The sequence below is a fragment of the Larus michahellis genome, chromosome 11 (genome assembly GCF_964199755.1).
Source record: "Larus michahellis chromosome 11, bLarMic1.1, whole genome shotgun sequence".
Taxonomy (NCBI): Eukaryota; Metazoa; Chordata; class Aves; order Charadriiformes; family Laridae; genus Larus; species Larus michahellis.
In genome coordinates, this window is record NC_133906.1 from 13,667,771 (window position 1) to 13,694,744 (window position 26,974).

General features: G+C 50.2%; 1 protein-coding gene across 1 annotated transcript in view; it reads right to left on the reverse strand.

Moving 5' to 3' along the window:
* Nucleotides 1–24,381, reverse strand: part of PDLIM4 (PDZ and LIM domain 4) — a 56,212-nt gene extending 31,831 nt beyond the window's left edge. Inside the window, exons 1-2 of the mRNA XM_074604195.1 lie at nt 24,160–24,381; nt 7,742–7,893 (exon numbers count right to left, since the gene is read on the reverse strand). Coding sequence (XP_074460296.1) covers nt 7,742–7,893; nt 24,160–24,252 — 245 coding nt within the window. The 5' untranslated portion in view covers nt 24,253–24,381. The remainder of the gene's footprint in view (nt 1–7,741; nt 7,894–24,159) is intronic.
* Nucleotides 24,382–26,974: the final 2,593 nt, after the last annotated feature.

The following is a 26,974-nucleotide window of genomic DNA, read 5'->3' on the forward strand; positions in this document are numbered from 1 at the left end:
TGCTTCTAAGTTGCAAGAATTCCTGGGCCTTATTGAATTTCTAATTTCTCCATCCCCTTATAAACTAACAGTTAGCACTTGGGAAAGTGCCAGACTGGACCCGGGATGCTGCTGTCTGCTACACAAACCTCCAGAACAAGCCTATTGCAGGATTTCACACCAATTTGTATAGACCCTTTTGGGGGTGGGGGTGACTGCAGGTTCCTGCCCATCTCCTGAATGCTATTCACCTCCCTGGTGGCACATGACTACGGTCACCACTGATTTTTATCACTGATATAGCCGTAAGCCTTCTGGGAGCTGAACTGAGACTAGGAGCAGCTACAGATGATGCTTCCACTTGCCCAGGACTGGGAACCTCACCATGGTGACCATAGATGGATCCGTCCCCACAGCCTGATGGAGGGTTGTCACCTGCTAGGCAAGGCTGGTGAATGGCACGGGCGCTGGGCTCGGCTGAGCACCCCGATGGACCCGGCTCATCCAGGGTACGTGAAGGAGAAGCCGCGGGATTTCTCCTCCTTCATTCCTCTCGGCTGAAACCACCGCTGTGCATCCAGGCTCTGGAAAGCTGCCGGTTTTCCTCTCTATTAGTCCTCAAGGAGCTCCAGAGGGGAAGCTGTGATTCACTTTTCCAGTTGTACTTTTACTGGAAACTTGAGAACATCATACATTGTCATCCTTCCCATCTTCCAGCAGCACGGCTTGCAGTGAACGCACCCCGGCAAAACCTCCACGAGCTGGGGGGGCGGGAATGGGGCTTGGGACAACATCAGCTATGTGAGGTTCCAAGGACTTCTGGGGCTACACGTCCAGCAGAGTCATTGCTGGACTTTCTCCCACAGAAACTTCCAGAGAAGCTCCGTCTCTGTCCAGAGGGCAGGAATAAATAGAAAATCTTCATACTCAAAATCTTCATACTGAAATTCTCCAAGCAGACTCAGCAGGGCTGTAACGGCGCGTGGGTCCGCGTGGGCTCCCCGCACACGCCGCGCGTCCGCTGGGAAGGGGGTTCAATGGCTGCGAGCTCTGCACCTGGGCGGCTGCTGCTTCCCCCGGTCACTCGGGCTCAAGCAAACGAGAACAAACCTGGCCTGCGTTCATGCCGCTGCCACCTATAAAGGAATTTGGGTTTTCACAGCCCATCCCCGCTGGTTTGCTTCCTCCTCAGCCCCTCGTCCTCGCTCTGCCAGGGCTGCACAGAGCAAACCACCCCCCCCGCGCTGGGCAGGGGGGGCTGCTAAATAGCAGCCGCTATTTAAAAAGAAAAATTACTGTCTCTGAAAAACCTTCCCTCCACGGGCAAGTGCCTGGCAGTGCCGCCCCACCAGCGCGCACACCAGGTGGAGGGGCAAAGAAACTGCTTCCAGGATTTATTGTAGACAGAAGGAACCAAAGCCAAAACTTTGCTGATTTATGCTTTGACACCACAGTCAGGAAACAAACACAACGCAACAACCCCGGGGGCCTCGGCCGTGCCCAGGGTCAGGGAGATGCTGCCAGTCCCCCAGCACCCACCTGGCCCCACACACAAACAGCCCCAGTGCTATTACCAAAAAAAAGACTGTAATTGTATTTGACTGGGAAGAATGGCATCAAATTTCCTTTTTTTTTTTTTAAAAAAAAAAAAAAAAAAAAAAAAAAGTCTCACAACACATGTGAATTCCTCCCTGCACATCACAGGAACATGAACATGTTAGTCCTGGGGCGGAAGAGCCAGAAAGCACACTTCTTGCTGGATAAGGAATTTCTTAATTTGTGTAACTTAGAGACAACAAGAAAAAAAAAACAAACAAGTTTTACCGTGTGATCACCCTTATCCACACATTTACTTTACTTAAAACTCTGAAATCCCTGGCCGCCAGTCAAATGCATACATTTGGTGGCTAAATACCAACACCTCCATACCACATTTTTGTGAGTAATAACACATGGGGCTGCTTAAACACCCAGGATCTCCTCCAGCCAGCAGCCACATACCTGCCCTCACCCTCCCCTGCAGATGCCAGTACAGCAGGAGAAGCAAAGCAGCCCCCAGCTTGGGATTCAAGAGCTGGGAAGACGATGCTGGAAGTGGCTGATTCATCCTGACCCATCCTGCTGAGCCTTCACCAGCACCATCGCCGCCTCCCACCGCAGCCCAGGTGCCAGGCGCTGCTTTACTAAGCCCACTTGAACTCCTGGCCTCACATTTTGGAGCCATTAACTACAATTTGAATGCCAACCCCCTGTCACAGGGATACCCAGGTAGTGCCTCACACATTACATCAGAGCATCGGTTACAGAAATCAACTCCTTTCATAAGCTGATGAGGATTTTCCTCTGCTCCATCTCAAAACAGAAAGGCCGCTGTGCTGCTTTGCTTTCCACGCTGCCCAGAAACAGCCCTGCACATCTCGGTTTTACACTGAAAGAGGGGAGATTTAGATGAGATCTCAGGAAGAAATTCTTTGCTGTGAGGGTGGTGAGCCCCTGGCCCAGGTTGCCCAGAGAAGCTGTGGCTGCCCCATCCCTGGAGGGGTTCAAGGCCAGGTTGGACGGGGCTTGGAGCAACCTGGTGTGGTGGGAGGTGTCCCTGCTCAGGGCAGGGGCTGGCACTGGATGATCTTTAAGGTCCCTTCCGACTCTAACCATTCTAGGATTCAACGAAAACACAACCCGCTGAAGCTGGGGACAAAACACTCACTAAGTTCATAGGAACAGGAGTCTAGCAGAGAGAGGCATCAGAGAAGGGGAACGTGAGGAAAGAGGGACTCCAACAGCACTTACAGACCTCGATAAAAGACAGAGTAGAGATTTTAGAAAAATAAGTCTATGTTAGTACAGGCTGAGCGCAGGGACAGCCTCCCACATACCGACACTGCCTGAGCTGCAGGGGACACAGGGGAACCACAGTCCCCAACACACTTAAAGCTGCAGCACCCCCTTCCCAGCAGCTTCCCCCACGAGGGCTTGGGACCAGCTCCTCCAGGAAGGATGCAGCTCCCAGCTGGCAGATGGCAAATGCTTCAGAGCAAGCTTTGGGGCTCGCCTTCCACCTCTGGCACGGCTGGGCAGGTCCGGACAGTGCTGCCGAGGGCTTTTCCGTGGTGTGCGTCAGCGGGAACGGTGTCGGTGATGCCACGAGGTCTCTTGTTCAGCGCCCGAGGTCCTTTGCGCGCTCAACCCTCTGTTCTCAAGCAGTGGTTTCAGCAAAGCATGGCTCCAACCCAATTTTACAGCTGCTTTTATTTGAATCATGACTCGATCTGAAGTAACAAGTCTTCCCTAATAACCAGGGCTGCAGCATAACCAGGAGAGATGTTAACATTCAAAGGAGCTGGGAAGGCTTTCTTCAAAAGGGATAAGAAAATACACAGTAATATGTAAGGGAGGAGAGGGCAGGCTGCACTGCCGAGCTGGTTATCGCTGGGCCCCAGGCCTCCTGTGCGCACTTGCCTGGACACTGACTGTCTTCCAAGATAAGAAAGGGTTGATTGCGAGAAATAACATTGATTTCAATGCGCAAGTACTTGTTCACATGAGTGTACGTCAGTACAGAGAATCCAGATGCGATCTATCAAGACTGTGTTGCTGGATCCTTTGTTAGTGTTGGAAAACAAAACAGCTTTTCCCTCCGAGGTGACCGCTGTCTGGAGACAGAAGGCCCAGGCTCTGCCAGCTTCTCCCCACGCTGAGTGTTCTGCTGCCGCTGCCCTGCAGACACTGTCTCCCTCATCCCCCCTAAAGTTATGGGAAGGATCAGATGCAGAGCTGCCCTGAGCCCTGCTTTTCTTTGCAAGCCACCAGAGCTCATCTTCAGAGCCACCTCTTCAGTACTGCACCCGCAGCCCTGTCTCCTGCAGGATTCACAACAAGTCCAGGGAAACCAGTGTCCCACGGACAGAAAACCAATGTTCCCGCCGTGTCCCAGGAGCTGTCACGCAACCATGCCAGATACACTAGGAAACAATGCGGTTCCTTTTTGCCCACACAGCCACGCCATTTGCACCATGGATCTTTCCCGTGGACTCAAAACTTCACTTTTCCAGGCGTCCCAGTGTCACGGTCCCCCCACCCACCTCCCTCTGGAGCTCAGCACAGCCCCCAGCAAGCAAAGCCCCAGCAGATGTGCTGCCAACATCTGGCACGGTCCTCGGGCCAGCAGAGCCATGGGGAGGAGTGCCCTGGGTGCTGCTCTCCATTATGGGGTTTGGAAATTATATGTTCGCATTTGACCAGGAACTCTCCGTTTTTCTCCTTCCAGAGTGACTCAATGAATGGATTCTGCCATGCAGCCGGGTAAGAGAAAAACCATCAAACCCGCTGTGACGTTCCTAATGACAGACTGTGCTAATGACAGATGCGCCCATCTATTTGCAGCCCAGCCACAGGGTCACGCCTGACTGTGGCCAAAGTTTGGATCGTGACAGAAATCCCACTTATTTCACTTGTTCCATCCCAAGTACAGGGTAGAGATATCCCCTGCATGGGAAAGTTTCACACTCTAATTGTTTATTCCACCCACAAACAGTCAGTCCTCCTGGCTCTTTACTTGTTTCCCCACTGCTGTATCCACATGTCTTAATGAATTTGATAAACAGGATAATCAGCATCTCCTCCCAACAAATTCAATGGTCTCTCTGCATCCTCAAAGCCTCCGAAACCCAGACGGGCCACAACGATCCCAGGACATCCCGTCAGACCACACAATGACTCCCCCTTCTTGCCTTCCCTTGCACATTTTCCCCCTGTTCTGATTTTCCTACTGAACTTTCTTGTCAAAGGGCATTTACTGACCATAGTTTGCAAACAAAACTGGTCTTGTTCTGTATCTCGGTAACGCATAATGCCAAGGGTTCATGGAGAAAGGGCAGGGGATGGAAGAAGCCCAAAGGGCACCAGAGGGCTGGAAGCCCTTCGCTGCCAGGCTCGTTGCCCAGCTCCCTGCCCTCCTTTGGCACACACGCCTGGCGGGAGGGAACCTCCTTTGGCAAAACAGAATTAACATCAAGTTTCATATGTCTTCAGTAAACAACAAACAAGCTCATTATTTCAAATATATTTCAAATGCACTTATTAAAAAAAAAAATCTCCTCCTTGTGTTGATTTGCAAATTATATCTTGTTGAAGGCAGCATACAGAGAGGACACTGCTTGGAGAGCATCTTTCTGCCCAGGGAAGGAGAAGGTGCTGATGCCCAGCTCCGCATGTGGGGTTTCCTGGGGCTCGGGGTGCTGGGCGGTGATCCGCAGCTGTGACAAACAGCAGCTGCTGGACATCGCACACAAACCAACAAAATCCCCCATCACTGCCCCGGGATGCAGTTCCAGCACCAGGTCGGGGTGACCTCCGGGTGCCGGGTGCTCTCCAGGAGGCCGGTCCCGGAGCAGGGATCGGCTCACACCGAGGAGGCAGCGCCAGACACGCTTCCAGCGATGAGTAACGGCTGGGCAGAGTCATCTGGATCCAACAGGTCACTCGGGAAGCAGGAGAGAGATCCAAGAGCCATGTCACCGAGCACTCGCTTTGGGCCAAACTAAAAATAGACCTAATAAAGCGTTGCTGGAGCTGCTTTCCTTACCGTAGAAAAAATAAACTATTCAGTTTTTCCTATCAAGAGAAAGGCGACTCCCAGGGATGTCTCTGGGCACACCTAACTGACCCAACAGTGTGATCTCCTCCCCGAGAGCAGCCACCCCACGCTGAAGAGTTCCTCACCGCCACCAGCTCCTGTCCGTTCCTGGCTTGCAGAAACCTGAGCATTTATTTTGCCTTTGAAATCTACATTTATGAAGGCTTTAAGGCCTGACAAAACCATGGCAATCCTCTTGCCTACCTCCTCGCCTAGCAAAGTCCAGGCCACCTCACCCACGAATCACACACCACTGCAAGGCTGTGGGCCATCACCAGCAACATCCGCTATAGAGAACCCACCGCTCCTCTGGCCACCTGCGAGGTCCCACAGTTAAAAATATCCACCTCGGTAGGTGCAGTTGGGCAAACCCAACCTGAAGCTACAGACCCTCCATTCTGCTGCCAGAAGTCTTCCACACAGCAGCTTCCAGACCACCGCAAGGTCGTTAATGACCATTTCTGCATCTCAGGGAAACTAAACAGGCAACAGATCATCCCTAACCCCACCAAGGCACATTCCCGCACTGCTGTGAGACCTCTGTCCACTCCCCTCGCAATGGTGCGGAGCTGTGCCAGCGTGACAGAACCTCTGCCCTGTGTCCATGCAAGAAGTCACCTCTTAGGAGAGGAGATGCACCTTCATGGAGATACCGCTGACACCACGTACACTGACACGGCAGCTCCCACCACCAGTATGGTCACAGCTACTGCCAGCAATACCCAAGCACCACTTCCTAACCATTAAGACCAGGTGGCCACCAGCAGAAAGCTGGGCACATACTGCATGCCTCCCATGAAGGAGGAGTACCCAAGGGTCCCATCTCAGCCAACAAACAGACGCCAGTTGATACTGGTGGCTAAAATGAGGTGTAAAAATGGGAATTCAGCCCACAAATTCACAGAGGAGAAACCCTCATACATGAGAATAAAATGCTGCCACACTGCAGGAGAAAGCTGTTTTCAGCAAAACTTTATTCTAACTCCTGACAAAGTTGTTCTGCTGCCAAACCACCTGTGCAGCTGGTAGCTCACCAAAACCTTCCCATCACTACATGAAGATTCCAGCCTCTTCCAAGGAGAGCTCCACCAGCCTGCGGATAGCCAGCATGGGAACCCTTGTCCTGCCTGGGGTACAGCCCCTGTTTGGGGTTGAAGACCACCCAGTCTCCCTAAAACTGCTCCAAACGGAAAGCAAAATGCCCCTCCTCCTTGGCTATGGGAAATTCTACCTGCATGACGGGTTTTCTTGTGTTTTTTTTTTTTTTTCCTATCCTAACACTGAAGCCACATGATCCCTATGGCACGGGCTGAGCTCAGGGGACTCCGCTTCATCCGGGCTGCTCAGACACCACTGTTGGATGAACCATAAGGAGCAACCAAGGCTCTTCTCCATTTACGGCAGCGCTCCTTCCCCGCTGCCCATGTTTCCAGTCAGAAACTACGTGTTTTCCAAGAGAAGTATAAACAGTAAATGATAGCTCTTTATAGCAGGAAATGCCTTTTTAATCTGAAGTGGAAAACTGTATAAACTTATTTAAATCAATTACAGATAACATTAGTCATTTGTGAGCCTTATAAGGAGCACTCATTTTGCCTGGATAATTTGTGATTTGTATGAGGAACCTTTAGCTACAGAATTAATTCCAATGGAAAGCAAAAAAAACCCAAGCCATTGTTTTGCTTTGAAATATTTGAAAAAAGTGAGTTTGGCAGGACCTTCAAATGTATATTCATTGAACAGATGTTTAGGAAAATGACAGGTGGATGTTAACGAAGTGGGAGGCTTTGCCCAAAGGAGATGTAGATCCCAGTGCTACTCTTGCTTGAGTCGATAAAAACTCCATTGGGTTGAAGGATCTGACCCAGCTCACAGCCTGGACAAGCCTTGCAAGGTACAAACGATAATCCACACATATAAGTGAATTGAACCCATTTTTGTACCAGTGATCTTTTAAAAACAATTCTGTTTTACTGTTTTTAAAAACACAGAACAATTATGCAGACCATGGGGATGCACCAAGAACTGAGCCTGAGGGCACATCTGCCCCCAGGCCGGCCACAAGCCTCCTGGCAGAAGAGCCAAGCAAAGCTGACCCAGGAGCACATCAAAAAGAGGAGGACCTACCTGTTGAGGGAGAGCAGTAGCTGGTCCATGCACGCTTTGATCTTGTTTTGTGCTTCTAGGTGCGTCATGTTCTCCGTGCTCTCTCCATTAATTGCCAGAATAATATCTCCTGGGCACAGGTTTGCCATGGCTGCTTTACTGCCAGGGTTAATCTAGGCAAGGAAAAAAGAAAACGGTTATTTAAAAGAATGCTCTTTTTTAAAAAAGTCCAGTTTCTTGGAATAAGGAGCAGATAAAGGGAATAGTGATTTCTGGAGAAGACATGTGCTTTGCCTACACCAATAGCATCTACCAGAGGCTGGATGTCAGAGCAGGGCTCTCGGGTCAGCCCAGTTCTCCAAGGGCCATCCTCTACAACAATGCTCTTTTAAATCAAGAGATTTCTGCCAGCGTGTGACCAGTTCCTCTCCTCAGATTTGTCTCTTGCTTAAAATAATGCAATACCCTCTTTCAAGAGAGATGCTTCGGGCTCCTTTGGCTTGCAGGCCTTAAATCACGCTGTGAGAGTCAATCCCTAAAGAGCACGTACAGCCCTCCTCTTTGGCTAACTACGTAATTAGAAGATGAGCGCAGTCACCCTAATTGCTTCCTGCAGAGAGGTTACATTTGACATCAGTTTTTCCCGACCATCATTCAAATGACCTGTCTCTTTCTAGCCCTGCATGGAATATCACGCAGCTCGTTAAGTCTCCACAACTCTTTCCTTCTGGTTTTGTAGGAATGCCAGAACCTTATAAAACTCATTTCTTTCCTGAGGAACTAATGACAGGTCCAGGTACTGTTTGTGGTCAGCTGTAAGACCAATCCTGCAGCCCATAAAAGAGTTTCTTCAGAAATTACCGTTTCGTTTACATCAGAACAAATGTGGTTTTAATTTTTGCAATAATATAAAAAGATGCAAGGCATTGGCAGGACAGGTAAATGTGTCTGTTTAAACTCTTAATAGCTACGTGCTTGCCCTCTAATTTCCTCTTCAGTCATTCAGAGCATCTGCTAACGCTGCGCTAACCAACCATGTGGTTTCTCAAGTGAGAAAGTGCAGCAAGTCTGACTTTCAGTTATTCATATCTCACCGCACTTAGAGCACAACGGTGCTTTGATTCTGTTTAGTCTTGATTTACAGAGGAATAATTCCCTGTCTCGGGTGATGGGTCTCCGCTCCATCACACCCTGCTCGAAAGACTGAGGCAACAGGATCACCGCTCTGTCCTCCACCTCCCCTCGGATGCAGCTTACGTCAGTGCATGGGGACAACCAGACACTAACAAACCAGGCAGGGTTTTTCAGACAGTTTGAGATGAAGTGCTGGCCATCTGCTCCATGATGCCCACAAGTTCCCCAACCAATGCAGGCCACCATTAAACAGGCAGTCATTTAGAAAGGGAAGCATGCACACCTCCCTGTCATATCACAGAATGGCTCAGATTGGAAGAGACCCTAAAGCTCACCCAGTGCCACCCCGTGCCCTGGGCAGGGACACCTCCCACCACACCAGGTTGCTCCAAGCCCCGTCCAACCTGGCCTTGAACCCCTCCAGGGATGGGGCAGCCACAGCTTCTCTGGGCAACCTGGGCCAGGGGCTCACCACCCTCACAGCAAAGAATTCCCTCCTAATCTTTCATCTAAATTTCCCCTCTTTCAGTTTAAACCCGATCCCTCTCGTCCCATGGCTCCCCTCCCTGATCCAGAGTCCCTCCCCAGCTCTCCTGGAGCCCCTTGAGAGACTGGAAGGGGCTCCAAGGTCTCCCCGGAGCCTTCTCTTCTCCAGGCTGAACCCCCCCAGCTCTCTCAGCCTGTCCTCACAGCAGAGGGGCTCCAGCCCTCCCAGCATCTCCGGGGCCTGCTCTGGCCCCGCTCCAACAGCTCCGTGTCCTTCTGCTGTTGGTGCCCCAGAGCTGGAGGCAGCACTGCAGGGGGGTCTCCCCAGAGCAGAGTTTCCAGTTCTATTTTCATAGGGAACTTGAAGAGGGTTTGGCCTTACCACCAAAGCCCTTTGTGGATGGCCCTGGGGCTGCTTACAGGACGAGGCGGGTAAAAGAGACAGCAAGAGGCAGATGGCACCTGGCATAACATGGACCCGCTGCACTGCTCCCTGCGTGATTACAGCCACGATACCGCTGAAACATGAACCTGAAGGTGTCTGAGGAGCTCCCAACCACTTTTTGCGTTTAGTAGAACTGGCAGCCTGAATTAAGCCTTTTGTTGCATTGTCAGAATAAATTAGCATTTGCCATTTGCTCTTCAATAGTTTCAGCCGGGCTATTTTGCTCTAAAAAACCTGCCCAGCTTCCCTCTCCCCGGTTCCCGGGCTCCCAGTGACTCAGCCCAGAGCAAACAACGGGAGGTATTTCTGAGCACAGCACACATTACCTGTAAAGCCCTGACACAGGACATTTCAACCCGGGATAGGTTTATTTTTTCCCTGGGACCTGTCTTGTCCAGTTGCATTCGTTGAACCCATGTAAGACGACAGGGAGTTCACCGAGAATTAGGGTCCTTCTGCAGCCACAGAAGCTGCCAGACCCACCAGAAAGTCAACCAGAAGCTCAACCAGCACCTCCAAGGAAGCATCTCCATGTGCTTGCCTGTTGCCTTCCACTTCCCCTGGTGTTCGCCCCGCAGCCCCCATTGCCAGCAGCCTTTTGGATTAATAGACCTTCAGCTTGACCCAGGACAGCTGTATTTTGTTCTTGTCCATTCAGTGCTGTCTAGATGTCTGATGGATTTTTTTCTCCCTGCACTGATCTTAACCAGATTGTAGCTTCCCTGGAGAATAAGCTGTTCATAAATGGGGCTCTTAGCTGTTTCCTATTTTTAGATTCTGGTTTATTTCATATTATTTTGGCAGTATCTTCATATTAGCATTTTATGTTAGCTGTAGAGATGACTGAGGGCTTGAAATGGAGCTGTGCTCCAAGAACTCATTAGTTTGAGATACAGCATTGGTGTCACGGCAGCTTGGGAATCAGTATTGTAATGTCTGTCAGATCCAAAGTTTGTATTTTAGTGAATAATGTTTAAAATACTTCAACCCAAGTTCTCCTAACTCACAGCTGTGCAAAGCCATTGACAGCAAACACGCCACAGAAAGCCCTACGAGCCTGGTTATGGGTCAAAGCTGCGTCTGAATCCTCATGCAAGGGTCCTACTTGCTTCGCTCCGTGTGGATCCAATGCAGAGAGCCTACTCTACAGGATCTCTATAAGGACAAGAATGCAATTTTAAATACAGTAATTTCTGTAACAGCGCCTATGCTTGGAGTGAAACACCCAGGAAAGATGACCCTCTATTGTCACGTGGAAATGAACAAATACAGGAGGAAGGAGCAAGAGGGATCTGGGTGTCTCCTTCAGGCACCCACCAAGCTACAAGCAGCCAGCACCCACACCCAGGAGCCATGGGCTCACCCAGGATGCTCCTCAACCAGCCAAGACCAGCTCCTGCCCAATGAGCTGCTGAGCACCTACAAAAAACCAAGTGGTTTTTTGTTCAAGTGATAATAAACCGTGTTTTGCATATTAGTCCGTTCTCTAGGGTTATGGCTAAACAACATATTGCCGTGGGTCTCTCCAGGGCAGTGACATTAAAGCCCAGCAGTGCAGGGAGGTTTGGGAACAGAGCTTTTACCAAAGGGTCCTTGGCTCTGCTGTGAGCAGGAGCCACGGCACACGTGACCTGAACGAAGCCTGCACGAATTTGGGATACCTTATGAAGTTAAAAACACTGCAAAGAAAATCTGCACTGAGTTACCAAAGGTCTCAGTTCTTGAAAGGGCCCTGCAAAGGAACTGAGGTTTGAGAATAGAATAGGCTTAAAAAAAAGCTCATCACTCATTTTCTTAAGTTCTCCATCAGTGCTAAGAACAAACTGCTCTAAAATCAAGGTAGGACGAACACAGACCAAGACAAGATCAACGGATACGTAGCTCAGGGCGGTGTAAGTGGTCTCACCGGGACGAGGTCAGGTGGTTTCTCCCCACCGCACGCTGCCTTTCTATGGGCAACACCAAGTCCCAAAAAGCAGAGCCCCAACTCAGGGGCTGGGGCCAAACACGGCCTCCGTCCCACAGTGCCTGCTTGCCCTGCATGTGCCATCCTTCATCTTGCCCACGCCAGGCGTCTGCCAGGATCCAGGCCGTTTGTCTGTGTCTTCTCCAGCCAAGAGCTCAAGAAGGGCAATTACGCACTAGCAAGGAGCCAGCCTGGTCCCTCACACCCTGCCAACCCCCAGGGCTGCAGGGCACAGCGCCGGTGCTAGTGAAGAATTATGCGGGTGGACGGGGCGGTTTGAGCCCTCATGGTGTTGGCAGCTCACTGGGTGTCCCTCCCTGCGAGGCACCCAGCTCCCCAAGACCTCTGCTTGTGCCGCGGGGTGACATTGACATATTGACAACCTCAATACACATTCAGAGCAGTCAAGTGTACGGCACCGAGAGCCAAACCCACAGCAAACACCGCGGGCTTAAAGAAATGTAAATATTTTTAAAGTTCCCCTTAAGGTTTTTCTTTTTCAAGTAGACAAGAATCCTGCCTCATTTGGAAGCGCCGAGCTCCCAAAGCCACAACTTCATACAGCAGTGAAGCAGCACTGATTGAACTCCCGGCCACCCATTAACTCACACTGCTGGTTATTGCCCTGCACTTGGAGATACTTCCCCACCAACATAAAAAAAAGCCAACTGATGGAGACTTGGGGTGAAGTTACACAAGCCAGCTGACCAACCCCACAGTTCACCCACGAGAGGAGAGAGGACCTTCTCTCTGTACTTCCCCACTGCTGGGTGCCATCCAGCCCTGGTGCTCAGCAGGTTATTGAGCACAGCCTGGGATCTGCTGGGATGTCCAGTAGAGCTGAATGGTTTTCTGAGAGCAAATCAGAGCAATGGGTCCAATGCACTGGACTTGACATCTGGGACCACGGGAGGGATGGAGTTAGCTGGTGGTGAGCTCTTCAGGATATGATCACAGAATCCTAGAATGGTTTGGGTTGGAAGAGACCTTAAAGATCATCTCATTCCTCCTCTCCTGTCCTGGGCAGGGACACCTCCCACCACACCAGGTTGCTCCAAGCCCCGTCCAACCTGGCCTTGAACCCCTCCAGGGATGGGGCTGCCACAGCTTCTCTGGGCAACCTGGGCCAGGGGCTCACCACCCTCACAGCAAACAATTCCTTCCCAATATTTAAATTAAATCTCCCCTCTTTGAGTTTAAAGCCATTCCCCCTTGTCCCATGGCTCCCCTTCCTGATCCAGAGTCCCTCCCCAGCTCTCCTGGAGCCCCTTGGGGGACTGGAAGGGGCTCCGAGGTCTCCCCGGAGCCTTCTCTTCTCCAGGCTGAACCCCCCCAGCTCCCTCAGCCTGTCCTCACAGCAGAGGGGCTCCAGCCCTCCCAGCATCTCCGGGGCCTCCTCTGGCCCCGCTCCAACAGCTCCGTGTCCTTCTGCTGTTGGTGCCCCAGAGCTGGAGGCAGCACTGCAGGGGGGTCTCCCCAGAGCGGAGCAGAGGGGCAGAATCCCCCCCTCGCCCTGCTGCCCACGCTGCTGGGAATGCAGCCCAGGCTGCGGGGGGTTTCTGGGCTGCCAGCGCATGTTGCTGGCTCATGTTGAGCTTCTCATCCACCAACACCCCCAAATCCCTCTCCTCAGGGCCCCTCTCCATCCCTTCATTCCCCAGCCCGCATTTGTGCATTGAGGTTGCCCTGACCCATGTGCAGCACCTTGCACTTGGCCTTGCTAATGATGAAGCAGATCCCACACAGCACTGTGCATGGAATACCGACTGCCCATCACCTGATCACTGCTGCATCTTCAGCAGGAGGCAACTGTAAGGGGACAACAGACATGCAGGACCAGTCAGCGTGCTGGGGATGTCACTGGCACTCGTGTTTTCACAGCTCCTTTTATGCCCATCGAAGCGCATTCGCATGTACTCTTCCCGAGGGGATCGCGCAGGCACAGCACAGCGTCTGCTCCGGGAAGGCAGCATAAACACGCATCATTTCTAGTGCTCTCCCAAAATTAAATAAAGTAAATATAGAACAATGCTCTGCATTTAACCCCGCCACAAAATTAAGCAACTGCTTCTTCTTTTCTCTCTCTCAAAAAAAAAGAAAAAGCAGATGCATAGGAATATTTATAAATAGAAAATACTAAAAGAAACAACAAGCATGCACAGCTAGCAGTATCATAAGAGCAGGGCACGTGGAGGTTTGCAGAGCGTGTGCCCCCGGTGAGCAGCTCCGGGCTTTCAGGAGCAGAGAGTGGGCTCTCCTCGTGCAGTGCCTGCAGAGCGCGTTTCCTGCAGGAATTCGCCCCAGTAGGAAGCCATTTTTTTTCCCTTTTCTAAAAAGCATATTATTCTCGCTAATCCCCTCCGGACAAGTCTCATTTGTGATGCCTTTGTACATCCTCCACATAGCACTGGGCTTCAAAAAATACCGGAGACCCAATATCGGCACCTGTCTCAGTCCTTTCATACTATTTCAGCAGGAAAAAGAGAATTTTAAAGAGACTCCAGTAAACGGCCCTTCTCTCACTGTCCTCTGCCTCCTCGGTCACCACAGGAGGTTTGGTCCCAGCGCTGCGAGCATCACCCCCACGCTGGGGATAACGAGGGGAGATGTGACCCACGGGCTGTAGCACTGGACCAACACCCCATAACTCACCACCTCCTTTTCCCAAGTCATCAGCCAGTGAACTACATCTGCACAAGCACAAACCAATTTTTTAAAAATAAGTTTTCCCAATTATTTTCCCCAGCACCTTTCCCAAAATGATGACCCGCCTCTCTCCTCTCCTCCAGGGAGAGCAGGACCAACAAGCAGCCCCCTCCCCAGCCAAGCAGATACTCTGATGCTATGGAACAGACTGGAAATCCCCCAAAGCCAGCGGCGGCTATCTTATCTGGAGCCTCATTAGGATTTATGGAGTGCTAGCATCTCACACCAGGCCAATAAAATAAAGCACATTAAGGCAACCGTTGTCCTGAGCCAGTTGGCGTTGGAAGCCATGCAATCTCATTTACTAAGCAAGATTACTCGCAGTGAGAGCAGTTGACTCGTGAAACACACATAGTGTTATACTTTCCCCCCCCGGAGATGGAGCACAGAAGCGTGTCAGGGCTGCGAGATCCGTCGGTGCAGAGCAAACCTCGGGGGGCAAAGTCCCCCGTGCCTCGCCATGCGCGTCCCGCTGCCCACGCAGGGACGACCCCGCACGCCGCAGAGACGGCTCAGCTCAGAGCTGGCTTTGCTCAAGCCATCTCTAGAGTTGGGCCAACACCACAATCGGCGCTTAAGCGAAAGGATAATTTGTTACATTAACCCCTTTTTTGACTCTTTTCCCCAGAATCCTACCCCTGTAGCATCACCCGTGTCAGCACCCAAGCAGGACTGAGCTGGGGACACGGTTCCTCCTCGCTGCCTGCACAGGGCTCGGCACAGCCATCGGGGAGGAGAAATTAGTATTTATTCTCCCCACAGTTTTTACTCAAATTAACAAAAGGTACCTATTCAGGCCAATCCCACCCACACAAAAAAGGCAGTTTCCTCTCCCAGATTGTCTTCGCTTTCACTCTTAAGAAAAAAAGCGACTGTAACAAAACACAACGCATCCCCTCAATTAATGAAGCCATTTTCCCAGAATGTAATGGGTTAAAACGTGCAATCCCATACAAGCCTACACAGACCGCACCACTCTTCTCTTAAATCAATGGTAGTTTGTAACAGGCAAGTCTGGGGAAATTTTCTGTTCTGCAAGCGTGATCAAAAGGGCCTGATTAAAGCCTTCCAGAGGCTTTCAAGATAGTGTGACAAAATTCTCAGCTTTTAAACAAAGCAAGGCTGTTCTAATATCAGGAAGCATGCTCCGAGGCAGCAGATGATCTTACGGTAGCAATATCTCTGCAAACAGGAAGAACCGAGAGTTAAATGACTAACTAACAAAGATAAATTCCCCAAATCCTTGAAGCATTCTTTCCAGGGATTCTCTTCAGCTTTTCAAAGCATCGTGCCTTGAACTGACATACATTCCCTGCCAATCTATTTGCATTTTTCTAATTGCTCATAAAAAAGTTCAACGTATCAAGACATTATTTAGGTAGGCTGCACAGCCCAGCAAATGAAAAGCACTGTTTATGCAGCATGAATTCATTTAATACTGAAGAAAACAAGATGAAACTTAAGAGCATAAAAGGGAAAGAACCAGAGCACGAGCGTTATAATAGGCGAGACGCTTGAAAATCCTTTTGAATCCAAGTACTAAGGGATCCAGACCCAAATTTAGAATCAGATTCGTAGTGCAGATCCTAATCCAGCTCAAAGGCTGAGGTTTCTATACAAAGAAATGGCTGAGAATCAATGAAATTGGCTATGAATTTTAGAGTGACCAACCACGTAACCTGCGTGCAACCCTCAAAGAGCTGACTGAGAGAGGCACAGGTCGTTCAGACACTCACATCTGCCTCATTTTGCCGAAAGCTTGCCTTGCTCAGCCCAAGGGCACCCAGAACTCTGGCGGCACATCACACTGCCTGCCCCATTCACGGTCCCCAAGAGCCCTCTTACCCTTTCTTCCAACGAGGAGCTGCAGATACACTGCTCCGCTACACAGAATCATGGGATGGTTTGCGTTGGAAGGGACCTTTAAAGGCCATCCAGTGCCACCCCCTGCCCTGGGCAGGGACACCTCCCACCACACCAGGTTGCTCCAAGCCCCGTCCAACCTGGCCTTGAACACCTCCAGGGATGGGGCAGCCACAGCTTCTCTGGGCAACCTGGGCCAGGGGCTCACCACCCTCACAGCAAAGAGTTTCTCACATCTAAATCTCCCTGCTTTCACTTTAGAAGGGCCCCTCTTAACTATTACATCTGCTGTTACTCTTCAACCTGCTTTATGCTCGCTCTGCCAGGTTGGGGAGCAAGGCCAGGGTGGGACATCCCGCCCAGGGGACCCCAGCTAACCCTTGATGTAGGTGTGCCTGGGAGCATCACTGCAGGCCCTCAGACACTGCACCATTGCATGCCACTTGGCAAACTGGATTCAACAGCATCAGAGAAGGTGTTTATGATTATTTCCATGAGATGTTTAGTGCTCAGCTCCCCTACAAAGCCTCCCCTTCTCAGAGGTCTCACAGCAGGAGCGGGGGCCTCCTGAACCCCTGGCTGGGGAAAGCCCTGGGCGCTTTGCAGAGGACGCGCAGGAGCTGCCCGGAGCTCTCCCTTTCAAATCACTATCCTCCTCAGCCAGGAAGGTGGGCTGATGCTTCATTTCCTATCAAAAGGAAAGCAGCAGCAGAGGTATCTCCAAAGAGAAGAAAACCCTCCAACACAAAAGTTTGGGTTCAGCTGGTGAGCAAACGTGAAGCTCCTCTCTTGTGGAACAGGCAGGTGTTAATCTCGCACAGGCCGCAGGGATTCATGCCTTGGCAACGTGGCTGCCTTCTCCCAGTTGAATTGCAACCGCTAGGTATTTTGCAGGGTTTAGTCTTTTGTACCAAAAGCTTTACACGAGTTAAAGGCTTCTGGGGAGCGTTTGGTGGCTCATGCTGAACGATGGCCCTCAGCCATGGCGTACTGGGAACCTCCCAGCTGAGCTTCTGCTCGTGGTGCCTGCTATAGAACAGACCCGGATTTCACTGTTCATGACAGTTTCTCTCCTAGCTGTGCGTTGCCCGTATCTGATAATTAAGAATAATTACTTTAAATAATCTTCCTTAACCTGGTATATTTTGCTTTCTTTACAGCTTGTACTGTAAAATGTCACTCGCACGTCATCTGCTATCAGTCCAACAACATGTAAAACCACTTAAGGCTTAACGGGCGTGAATTGGAGTTGCTCTGCTTGGCAGGAAAGATTGAGCGTGGCACGGGCCTTTGAGGCATCTTTATGATGTTTGGAAAATTCATTGGCTGAAATACTCTTGCACAGCAGTTGTTTGTTGTTTTGTTTTTTTTTTAAAAAATAGAGCTGTATTCTCCCTGGTGGGAAAGCAGGGTTTACTCTAGGTCTCTGCTGGCTGGAAAAGCTACTCGAATGCCCCACTGCAGCTCAAGAGTTTTGCAATTGCACCAAGTCACCCAACGGATCCTGGCTTTGCTCGATGGTTTTTTGTAAATCCTGAAGTAGAAACCAAACACAACCTTATCTTCCAGGGCTTGGGGCAAGCGTGGCATTAATGGCTGTGGACAAATCCACCCCGTGAGCCAAGCTCTGGCCAGATAGACCGTGGTTCACTTGGGTACACATCCAGCAGCACCACTCCGACGACAAATCAGAGGAGTTTCTGTGAACATGTTTGTTTTAGCCTTTTTTTTTTTTTTTTAATCAACGCTACCAGATCTTGAGAGATCTACTGTTTTCTTTCACACTCCAGCACCTGTGGTCACAGATGACTTCAAAAATAGAAACATTTTCACTAAGTGTTTAGGTATCTAAGAACCCTGAGTCGATGCGTTTTAAGAGCTCAGAAAGCAAACAACAAATTTGGTCAGAAATACTGTATTTAAGAGCACTTGTGCCTTCTAGGATCTGCCACGTGACTCCTGCAGACTTGTGATATGCACTTTCCCCCCAAGCTACAAAAAAAAAATAAATAATTGAATTGCAGTAGTCTGCACTAATTCCACACAATCCATGATGGTATATTTGTATTAAAATTAAAGGACTGATCTACCCCAACAGCAGGACCAGGCTTATCACCATCTATTGTGCTATACAGCAACAAAAAGTTTAAGAAAAAAAAAAAGAAAATTCCACTTATTTCCCTTGTACGCTTCCTACACGAACAGGGCTGTGTTAGTAAGCCTGCTACCTAACTTTATTCTCTTTTATCGCTGTATCAGGTAGCGTACAACCACGCACTTTTCCAAAGTAACTCTGAATACCTGTCCCAACAGGCAATCTTTCAATCTTCAAGAAGTCAGAAAATTGACATCACCATCATTTAAAAGTAAAAAAGAAAAAAAAAAGAAAAAAATGCCCAAACCACAAAAACCCCCCTCGTCCCAGCTCTAACCCCCCAGTCACACAGAGCCCCTTCTGCTTTGTTCAAACCTGGCAGAGGCCCGCCCTGTTTTCAAGGGTGTGCTGGGTTTATTTTGCTAAACTCGCCCCAAGGTCAGACCTTGCATGAATGGACCTACGTGAATCATCCTTTCCGCCTGCTTTCCCACTCCGGATTATCTGTGTGCTCGATTACGGTAATTAGCATTAGGCTTTCATTCCAGCATATTCTACCATTACTGCCTCCTGAACCAGCACAGGCATTTATTCTTCTCTTTCTGTTATTAAATAAAGCCTCCGTGATAGAATAACTTCAGCAGCAAATCTATCACATACATACTTTCCTTAGTTCTTGTCTGTAGTTCAGATTAACTGTTCAGTGCCAGCACAGCTTCAAGCGTAACCACCCAGATCTCTTGCCCCAGACCTTACAAGCACCAATCACTGGAAGAACAATGAGGACAAAAAAAGAATGACAGGCAAAACTATTTCCTTCCACTTAAAAAAATCATCCCACTTGATCTATTACATTCTAACAAGCGTTATTATGCAACCAAATGAGAAACAGTAGCATCACTGAGTTCTACAAAGGCAATAAAGACACCAAAGGTCAGCAGAAGTCAGCTGGTTTTAGGATTCATCAGCACAGAGCAACTACTTCAGTCCGTTTGGGGGGTCTAAGCAGAAAGTGCATAATTTCCATTTAATAAACAATCAAATACATACAAGTTATATGTAAAAGTCAGGAAAAAAGCTTCTGGAAAGCAAAGAGAAAACCCCGTTCCCTTCGGTGGCACCTCTGGTTCTTGCCTTCTCCGCCAACACAGGTGGAGCTCCCCGGGTAGCCACATGCGGCCCCAGCCCTGCCCCGCCAAGCTCTGCAGAGCCCCCCGTGCTCTGCCATCCCCCCCCACCAGAACAAGCCCCGCAGGCCACCCCAGCAGATCCTCCTCCGAGCGGGTACCCTCTGCACTCCAGTGGGATCACAGCAACACGCTGGGGCATTTGCCGGCTGCCCCGACAGAGTCAACACGACAACTTTTACTGGAATTCCTCCCTCAGCAGAATTCCTTCTTGAGTGTCCCAGCCTTTAACAGGACATGTATTTGCTCAAATACAAAAGCTACTTAAGTTTAAAAGTCAACCTTAATTCAAACGATACCTGGATAATGGATTGCAGACCAATTATTTCTCACCCTTCCTGTGTTACAGTTCCAAGACAACACCGAAAAATGCATTTTTGCTGCTCGGCTAGAGACTAGCGGGTAAACTAGTGTTGAAGCCAACAGATAAACTATAGTAAAAACTTTTAAAAAAATACTGGAATCAGTCCATTTTTTAATTATGTGTTTAGCCAAGTAATTTTTCTATGACTCTACAAGCAGCAAGTGCTTGGATTAACAATGGCAGAGTCGGGTTGATGACGACACTGACTGCTGGAGGAGCTGGACAAGCGAGTTCGGGTGATTAAACGCACTCAGCTCCTCTAGTTACACTAATGACTGATTATCTTTTAATCCCAGGCAAGGGGTAGATCAACTGTGATCCCACACAGAACCGCAGCGCTCGCTGATGTGGTTACAAGCACAACACAGAGAGCAGCTGAGTAAGTCATTCCATTTCTGCTCCTGAACCCTCGTTGCTGGTCAAAGGTGATGCTGGCCCAGCACTAAGCCCCCTTCCCACCAAGGGCAAAGAGTGCCCAGTTGTCAGCCTGCCCAACCAAGGAAAAGCAGCTGTCAGCTAACAGAAACTTAATTAAGTCTTAAAAGCTCTTTCTATCAAGTCATTAAGGCCAACTCAGATGTTTTGGATCATTCCCCTACCCCTATAAAGGAGGTACCATCAATTACATGATGTATTACACCCAGCGTTAGCTTACTGTAACCGTGGGTATAAAAGGAGTGGGTTTCTTTCCCAGTGCACAGCCTTGGGCTATAATTCCCATCTCAGCACTGTGCTGACAGTGCACCAGCGTCACCCCTCTGTGCCCCAAAACCAGCCCAGCAAACTCCAGCCCCGCTCATCCGGGTCCCCCAGCAAATGCAAGAAGAAACAGGGCGGGGGGGGGAAGCTAGGTATAACAGCCACATGAGAAAGATGCCCTAAGCACACCCCCCAGATTTACATTTCTCTTTCCACATCTTTAATACTGAAGAACTGAGTACCCCAACTCCAGCCCTGGCCCCTCTGGGGCAATGCCCAGCAGCAGCTGTTCCCAGGCACTTGGGCAATCAGATCTTTGCCACTTAAGATTGATCAAACCACAGAGGGAAGTGACTGGCTTTCAAGAAAAATAGATCATTCCTTGATTTCATGAGCATATTGGGAACAGCTGCAAGGGATGGGCTCGACACCACCAGCTGCACCTGGAGAAACTTTGTGACCCCACAGGGGGCTCAAGGCTAAAGCAAGTCCTGGTGAGGCAAGTCCCATTCCAGAGCAGGACTGCATGATTGTTATTTTCCTTGCTGCCAAATCCATATTTTTTTTCAGGTTTACCCCTTGACAATACTGTCACAAGCCACTTTTGGGGACTACCTTCAGCTTTCCTTCCTGCCCCACGCCAGGCACCTCCCCCTGCCTGGTGTTCAGCCGCATCATGGTGCCTTCCTGGCAGCTCCAGTCACACTGATGCTTCATTATTTCCCCTCCAGCAGTGACACTTGGGTTTCAGGCCCCACAAACGCCAACATTAAGGAACTCTGCCCTCATTTAATCCAGAGTAATGACACTCAGAGAGGCTTTGGAGAAGAAGCTGCACTCTTCTAGGGTCCCCCCGGCAGACAGCAAAGCATTGCTCGCTGTGGCTCCTGGGGCAGCGACATCTCTGTGCTGGTATAGTGAGGGAGAGGTCTGGGGAGAAATTGTTTCTTGTAGCAGGCGCAGCAAAGAGTAGAGAAAACCAACATATTAATGACCGAATAATTATTTTTTCAACCCCTACACAGATGAATCTGTATTCTGTAAGTAGGCAGCCAGCCTCTGGCACCCAGACCTGAATGTGGGTAGCTTTTGGATGCTGTGAATCCCAAACTACAACCTTTGAATTCCCACTGTAGGATGCTCGCAGAGCCGTACAGCCCAAACACCTTGTGGTGCGTTGGTCCTCAACCCGCCTCGGGCACAGGAACCCGCATCCCTCGGGGAGCCCATCCCGCCGGGAGCACAGCAGCAGCTTGGGCTCACAGCTGGATGCAGCAGTCCCAGAGTCTGGTTCTGCCTCCCAGTGGAATTTCTGCTTTTCAAAACATGTTTGTAATTTAATGGCATTTTAATATAAAACCAATAAAATAAAAATAAAAAAGCACTTTGAAGGAGGCAGAAGTCAGCCAAAAGCCTCAACAATTAGGCTACATACAGCAAGAGGCTCCATCCCTCCTGCAGCGACCCAGCCCAGGCAAGGGGGGAGCCCCCAGCCCCCTTGCCTGGATTTCAAGCTGAAAAGAACAGATTTACTGGTTAGACAATTACACTAATTGTCTAACTAGACAATTACAAAATAAAAGTGAATATGGCACCACACCAACCACACTCAGCCCTCTGCAAAGAAGCAGGGTGACACAAACCCACCACTGAGCAAAGCCCTGGCTCCTCGGGGAGCACCCCCAGCCCCTTCCTGCACCCCCATGGCCAGGAGCGGTGGCAGAGGCCAATTCCTCCCCAGTTTTAACATCTTCAGGTACTATTTGCAAAGCCAGCGAGGTCTCTTGTGTTAAGAGACCAGAACCCAAGCAGAGCCCCCTACACCCGTATTTATGTTCCCAGCGAGCCGTTCATCACCCTCCGGGAGCAGCCATTGTGTACAGAACATCGGAGCATCGCCCCTCTCTTCAGTGGGAGCAGACTTTTTAAAAGGATCTAATTTAAAAGGCTGCCCTGCTATGGAACATGAAATAACACCCCACAACTGCTACTTGTGTTACAGCTCCTTGTGATCCAAAGCAAAGACCGGCCTGATGAGAATTATCCTCACACCTCCCAGGTTTGCTGAATCAAAGAAGGAATTTGGCAAGCCACCTGTCTAGGCAAAAGCAGACTTTGTTGTTTCTTGTTTAATGTTAAACCAAACTTTTTTTTCAAACTAACAGGAAAACACGCTCCCTCTGCTAAATTACAACGTTCATTTTCACAACCGGAATGTTTTTACAGTCACCGAGAGGCGATTTTGTGTTTTGGTGTGATGCGTCCCACATTACCGGGGGAAGAAGAGGACTTACCCGTGGCCACGAGGCGCAGGCTGAGCCCCAAAAGCTGAGTGCCGCCCCTCGCAGCGCAGCCCCCCCAGCTGTGTGTGCACCGCAGCAGCACGGCCAGCCCCCCCGGCTGCTGCTCCCTCCACGTCCCAGCCTTTCCCGGGCTGGGATTTCCCTCCTCTCCATCCACCTCCTCCTGCTACTCCTCCAAAACTGGCTGGAACACTTGGGAAGGGACAGTCCAAAGTGAAAACAGAGCCATAAAGCTGTGTAATAGGCGTGTTCGAACTCAAACACAAACCGAGTCTCTTTAAAACACGCTCTCTTCCATAATTATTTCTTTAAAACTCAGAGTACATGTTTTCCCTTTTCTGTCACAGCTTTGGCAGATGAATGAAAAGACGGCAAACAGCTTGTATGCGTTACAACAATATTTTTAAGTTATAGCTCTTTTCAAAGCCTTTCAATCCTCGCAGTGTTTGCTCAGGCGCCGCAGCAGCTGCCCAGGAGAGCTCGGCAGTAACACACAGCCCCAGCAAGACCAGGCAGCTGCGGTGTCCAGCCCTTTCCCAGGGCAGCCCGCCGGCAATGGAAACACCAGTGCCCACAGGAACGTGCCCAGCTCGGGCACAGCACCTCATCCATCACTCCACCTTGCCGCGCTCCTTCCTTGCACGGGGGACGCTTTGTTTTCATATATATCCACGCACAAAGCCTATTTCAAGCTAGCCGCGGTGTCTTCGCAAAGAAGTTTCCAGAATACATCTTGGTGAGGTTAAACTCAAGTGTGAGTGCACTTAGACAGTAATTACTACCAGCCCACAGGGACCCCATAACGCAGCAGCCTGCGCGGAGGAACTTCTTGCTGACTTTACTCCTGCCTTCCTAAAAAAAAAAATAAATACCCCAACAGCCTGTGAACTCGGTCCAGGGCATAACTCCAAGCCCTCTGTAGTGCTGAGCACCGAAAACTCCGACAGCGGATCTTTATGAATTAACATCCGAAAAAATAAACGCAGCGTGGAGAACGCTATCCGCTCTGCTGAAACGGTGCTGCGGTCAGAGGGGGAAAACCTTACTTGCGTGTATTTCTGTGTGTATACGTAATAATAGATAAGTAAAAAGACCCCAAACGCTGCTCCCCGCCGGTCCCGGGTACCAGCGGACCCACCCCGCTCCCATCCCCGCCGGTCCTTCCCCCCCCCACCTCCGTCCCCGGCTCACCCTGGAGATGGTCAGGGGGGCGCTGAAGTCTTTCCCGCCCACCAAGCGAAACCCCCACGGCGAAGGGCCACGCAGGACCACCGAGTGGGACATGGCGAGGGCGGTGGAGCTCTCCCTGCCCGCTGCGGCTCCGGCTCCGGCTCCGGCTCCCACTCGCGATCGCGATCCGAATCGCTTCGCGCGTCTCCGAAACGCCGGGACGGGTCGATCCCGCCTCCCCGACACGCCCCGCCACGCGGGGCGTGTCGGGGAGGCGGGATCGACCCGTCCCGGTCATCGTAGGGGGGGAGCTTTATCATGGATTTTCTCCCCCGAATGTTTTTACCGGTGGGTTTCGGAGCGAGCGCTCACGGTAGCGAAGTCTGCGTTTGGCGCGCGTTCGGCGCCTTCATCCTCCGGAGTGGAAGGAAAACGATGCAATGGGTCGGTAAACGTGTGGTCACAAACTGTTTTGTTCATCACAAAGCGGCAGGTTGAAGGAGAAAAGAGGAACTTGCGAGAAAATGGTCGGGTTGGGTTTACAGCAGTTGGGAATCTTTCATTGTTATCGCTTGGGCGAAAGAGAAACTTCCAAGAAAATAGCTTGGGTTTAAAGCAGTTTGGGAATCCTTCATGGTTATCACTTGGCCCCAAAAGAAACTTCCAAGAAAACAGTCAGGTGGGTTTTAAGGCAGTTCGGGGCTTCTTCGTGGTTATCATTTGTCTAAAAGATAAGCTTCCAACAAAATAGGTTGGGTTTAAAGCAGTTTGTGAATCCTTCATGGTTATCACTTGGCCCAAAGAGAAACTTCCGAGAAAATAGTCAGGTTGGGTTTGAAGCAGTTTGGGAATACTTCATAGTTATCCCTCGGGCAAAAGAGAAACTTCCAAGAAAACAGGATGGGTTTAAAGCAGTTTGGGGATTCTTCATGGTTATATCCCTTGGCCAAACGAGAAAGTTCTGAGAAAATAGTCAGGCTGGATTTAAAGCAGTTTGGGAATCCTTCATGGCTATCACTTCGCCCAAAGAGAAACTTCCAAGAAAATAGTCAGGTTGGGTTTAAGGCAGCCTTGAGAAATAAAGGCTTAGGGGTGACCTTATCACTCTGTTACAGTATTTAAAGGGTGGCTACAAAGAAGATGGAGACCCCCTTTTTAGAAACAGTCACATGGAAAGGACGAGGGGTAATGGGTACAAGTTATCCCTGGGGAGATTCCAATTGGACACAAGAGGAAAATTGTTCACAATGAGAACAGTCACCCACTGGAATAATCTCCCCAGGGAAGTGGTGGATTCCCCAGCACTGGACACTTTTAAGATTCAGCTGGTGGACAGGGTGCTGGTCTGTCTTGTCTAGACTGTGCTTTTGCCAAGAAAAGTTGTGCCAGAGCATCCTTGAGGTCCCTTCCAACCTGGTATTCTATGATGCTCCGATACAGTTTGGGAATCACTTGGCCGATGCACCCCAGCATCACTGTGTCTTTGCAGGGGTCTGTGGGGCAGCACCAGGCACCGCAGGGCATCCCTGCTTCCTCCTGGTACAGCAAACCGGTGACCGTCGGAGCATGCAGAAGATGTCCAAGCTGCGGAGGGTGTTTACTGTGATGGCTTGTAGGCATGCGGCAGTAGCTTGGAGGTGGGATGGGTGGGCAGCAGAGCCGCTCAGCATCTCCCCCAAAAGCTGAGTGCAAATCTCAAAACGTCTGTAAACCTCCCTCTCTTCCTGGAAAGGGCTGGGCTGGAATATCCCACTTCAAAAAACGACATAACAAAGGATTCATTGTTTGAAAAGTCCAGTTTCATCAAGTACCTTCTTGTTGCCCGGTTTCTGTGAGTTTGATTTATGTGCTTTTTGCGGTGCATGCTTTTTGCATGCATTTGCTCGTGACGCGGGAAGGTTTGTGTGACCGTCTCACCGCTGTGCCCGTGTTACCCGGGAGGCTTCGGCGTGGGACGGGGCTGGGAGCTGAGGCTTCCAAACACACTCCCGAGCTGTGCTGCAGCCTTGTGATTTAGCAATGTGAATACAGCGAGCGCACAGTGTTATGAACCCCAAAACACAATAACCTTTGTTTGCTTTGCTAGAAAGGTGCCTACAGAGGAGCAGCTCGGCTGCAGCTGGTACCCGCAGAGCTTTCGCCCGAACTCTTTGTTCCACGCGAGCGTTGCCTCCATGGAGGGCGGCTCTAAAAGCTGACTTTTGTCTGTGCGACTGGGGATGAATCATACCTCCTCATTCCTGCATGATATCACCCAGCCTGCAGAAGTCTGGGAGTAGGCTGGCCTGAGGTTTCCTTGCTTGTGTTAGAAAATCCACTCAGCCAAACACTGAAATTTGCCTTGCTGGAGGCCTAGTTTACGTCCCACCTTCCCTGCTCTCGCTGTTTGGTGACGAGGAGCAGTTTCTTGAAGGACTGAGTTAAATACACGCACAAATGCGGTGTGGCGGCACTGGCATCTCCTCCCTCAGGAGGGAAAAGAAAAAATCCTTTCATAAAAGAAACTAAGTTTGCTGGAAAGGAGCAGCAATACAAGCAGAGAAAAGGGAAAGAGCAGAGAAAAAAAATGGAGACTGCAGATCAGAGGAGTCAAACACTTTCTGCTGGCATTCAGCGGGGTTTCGTTACCAGGGTCGTTTCTAAATTACACTCAGGCTGTGAGTGACAGGCTCTGCCGCCCAGCAAACTGTCGGGGTTTTCGAAGTAATTCGCTGGCGTAGGTAACAGCTGATCAAAACGCAGAAATCCCCACTCTTAAAGTATTCATTCCAAAAGCTGATGGGAAAGCGGCTGGCTCCCAGGCACTTTCTCTTCAAGGCCTTTTGAACGCTCAGCC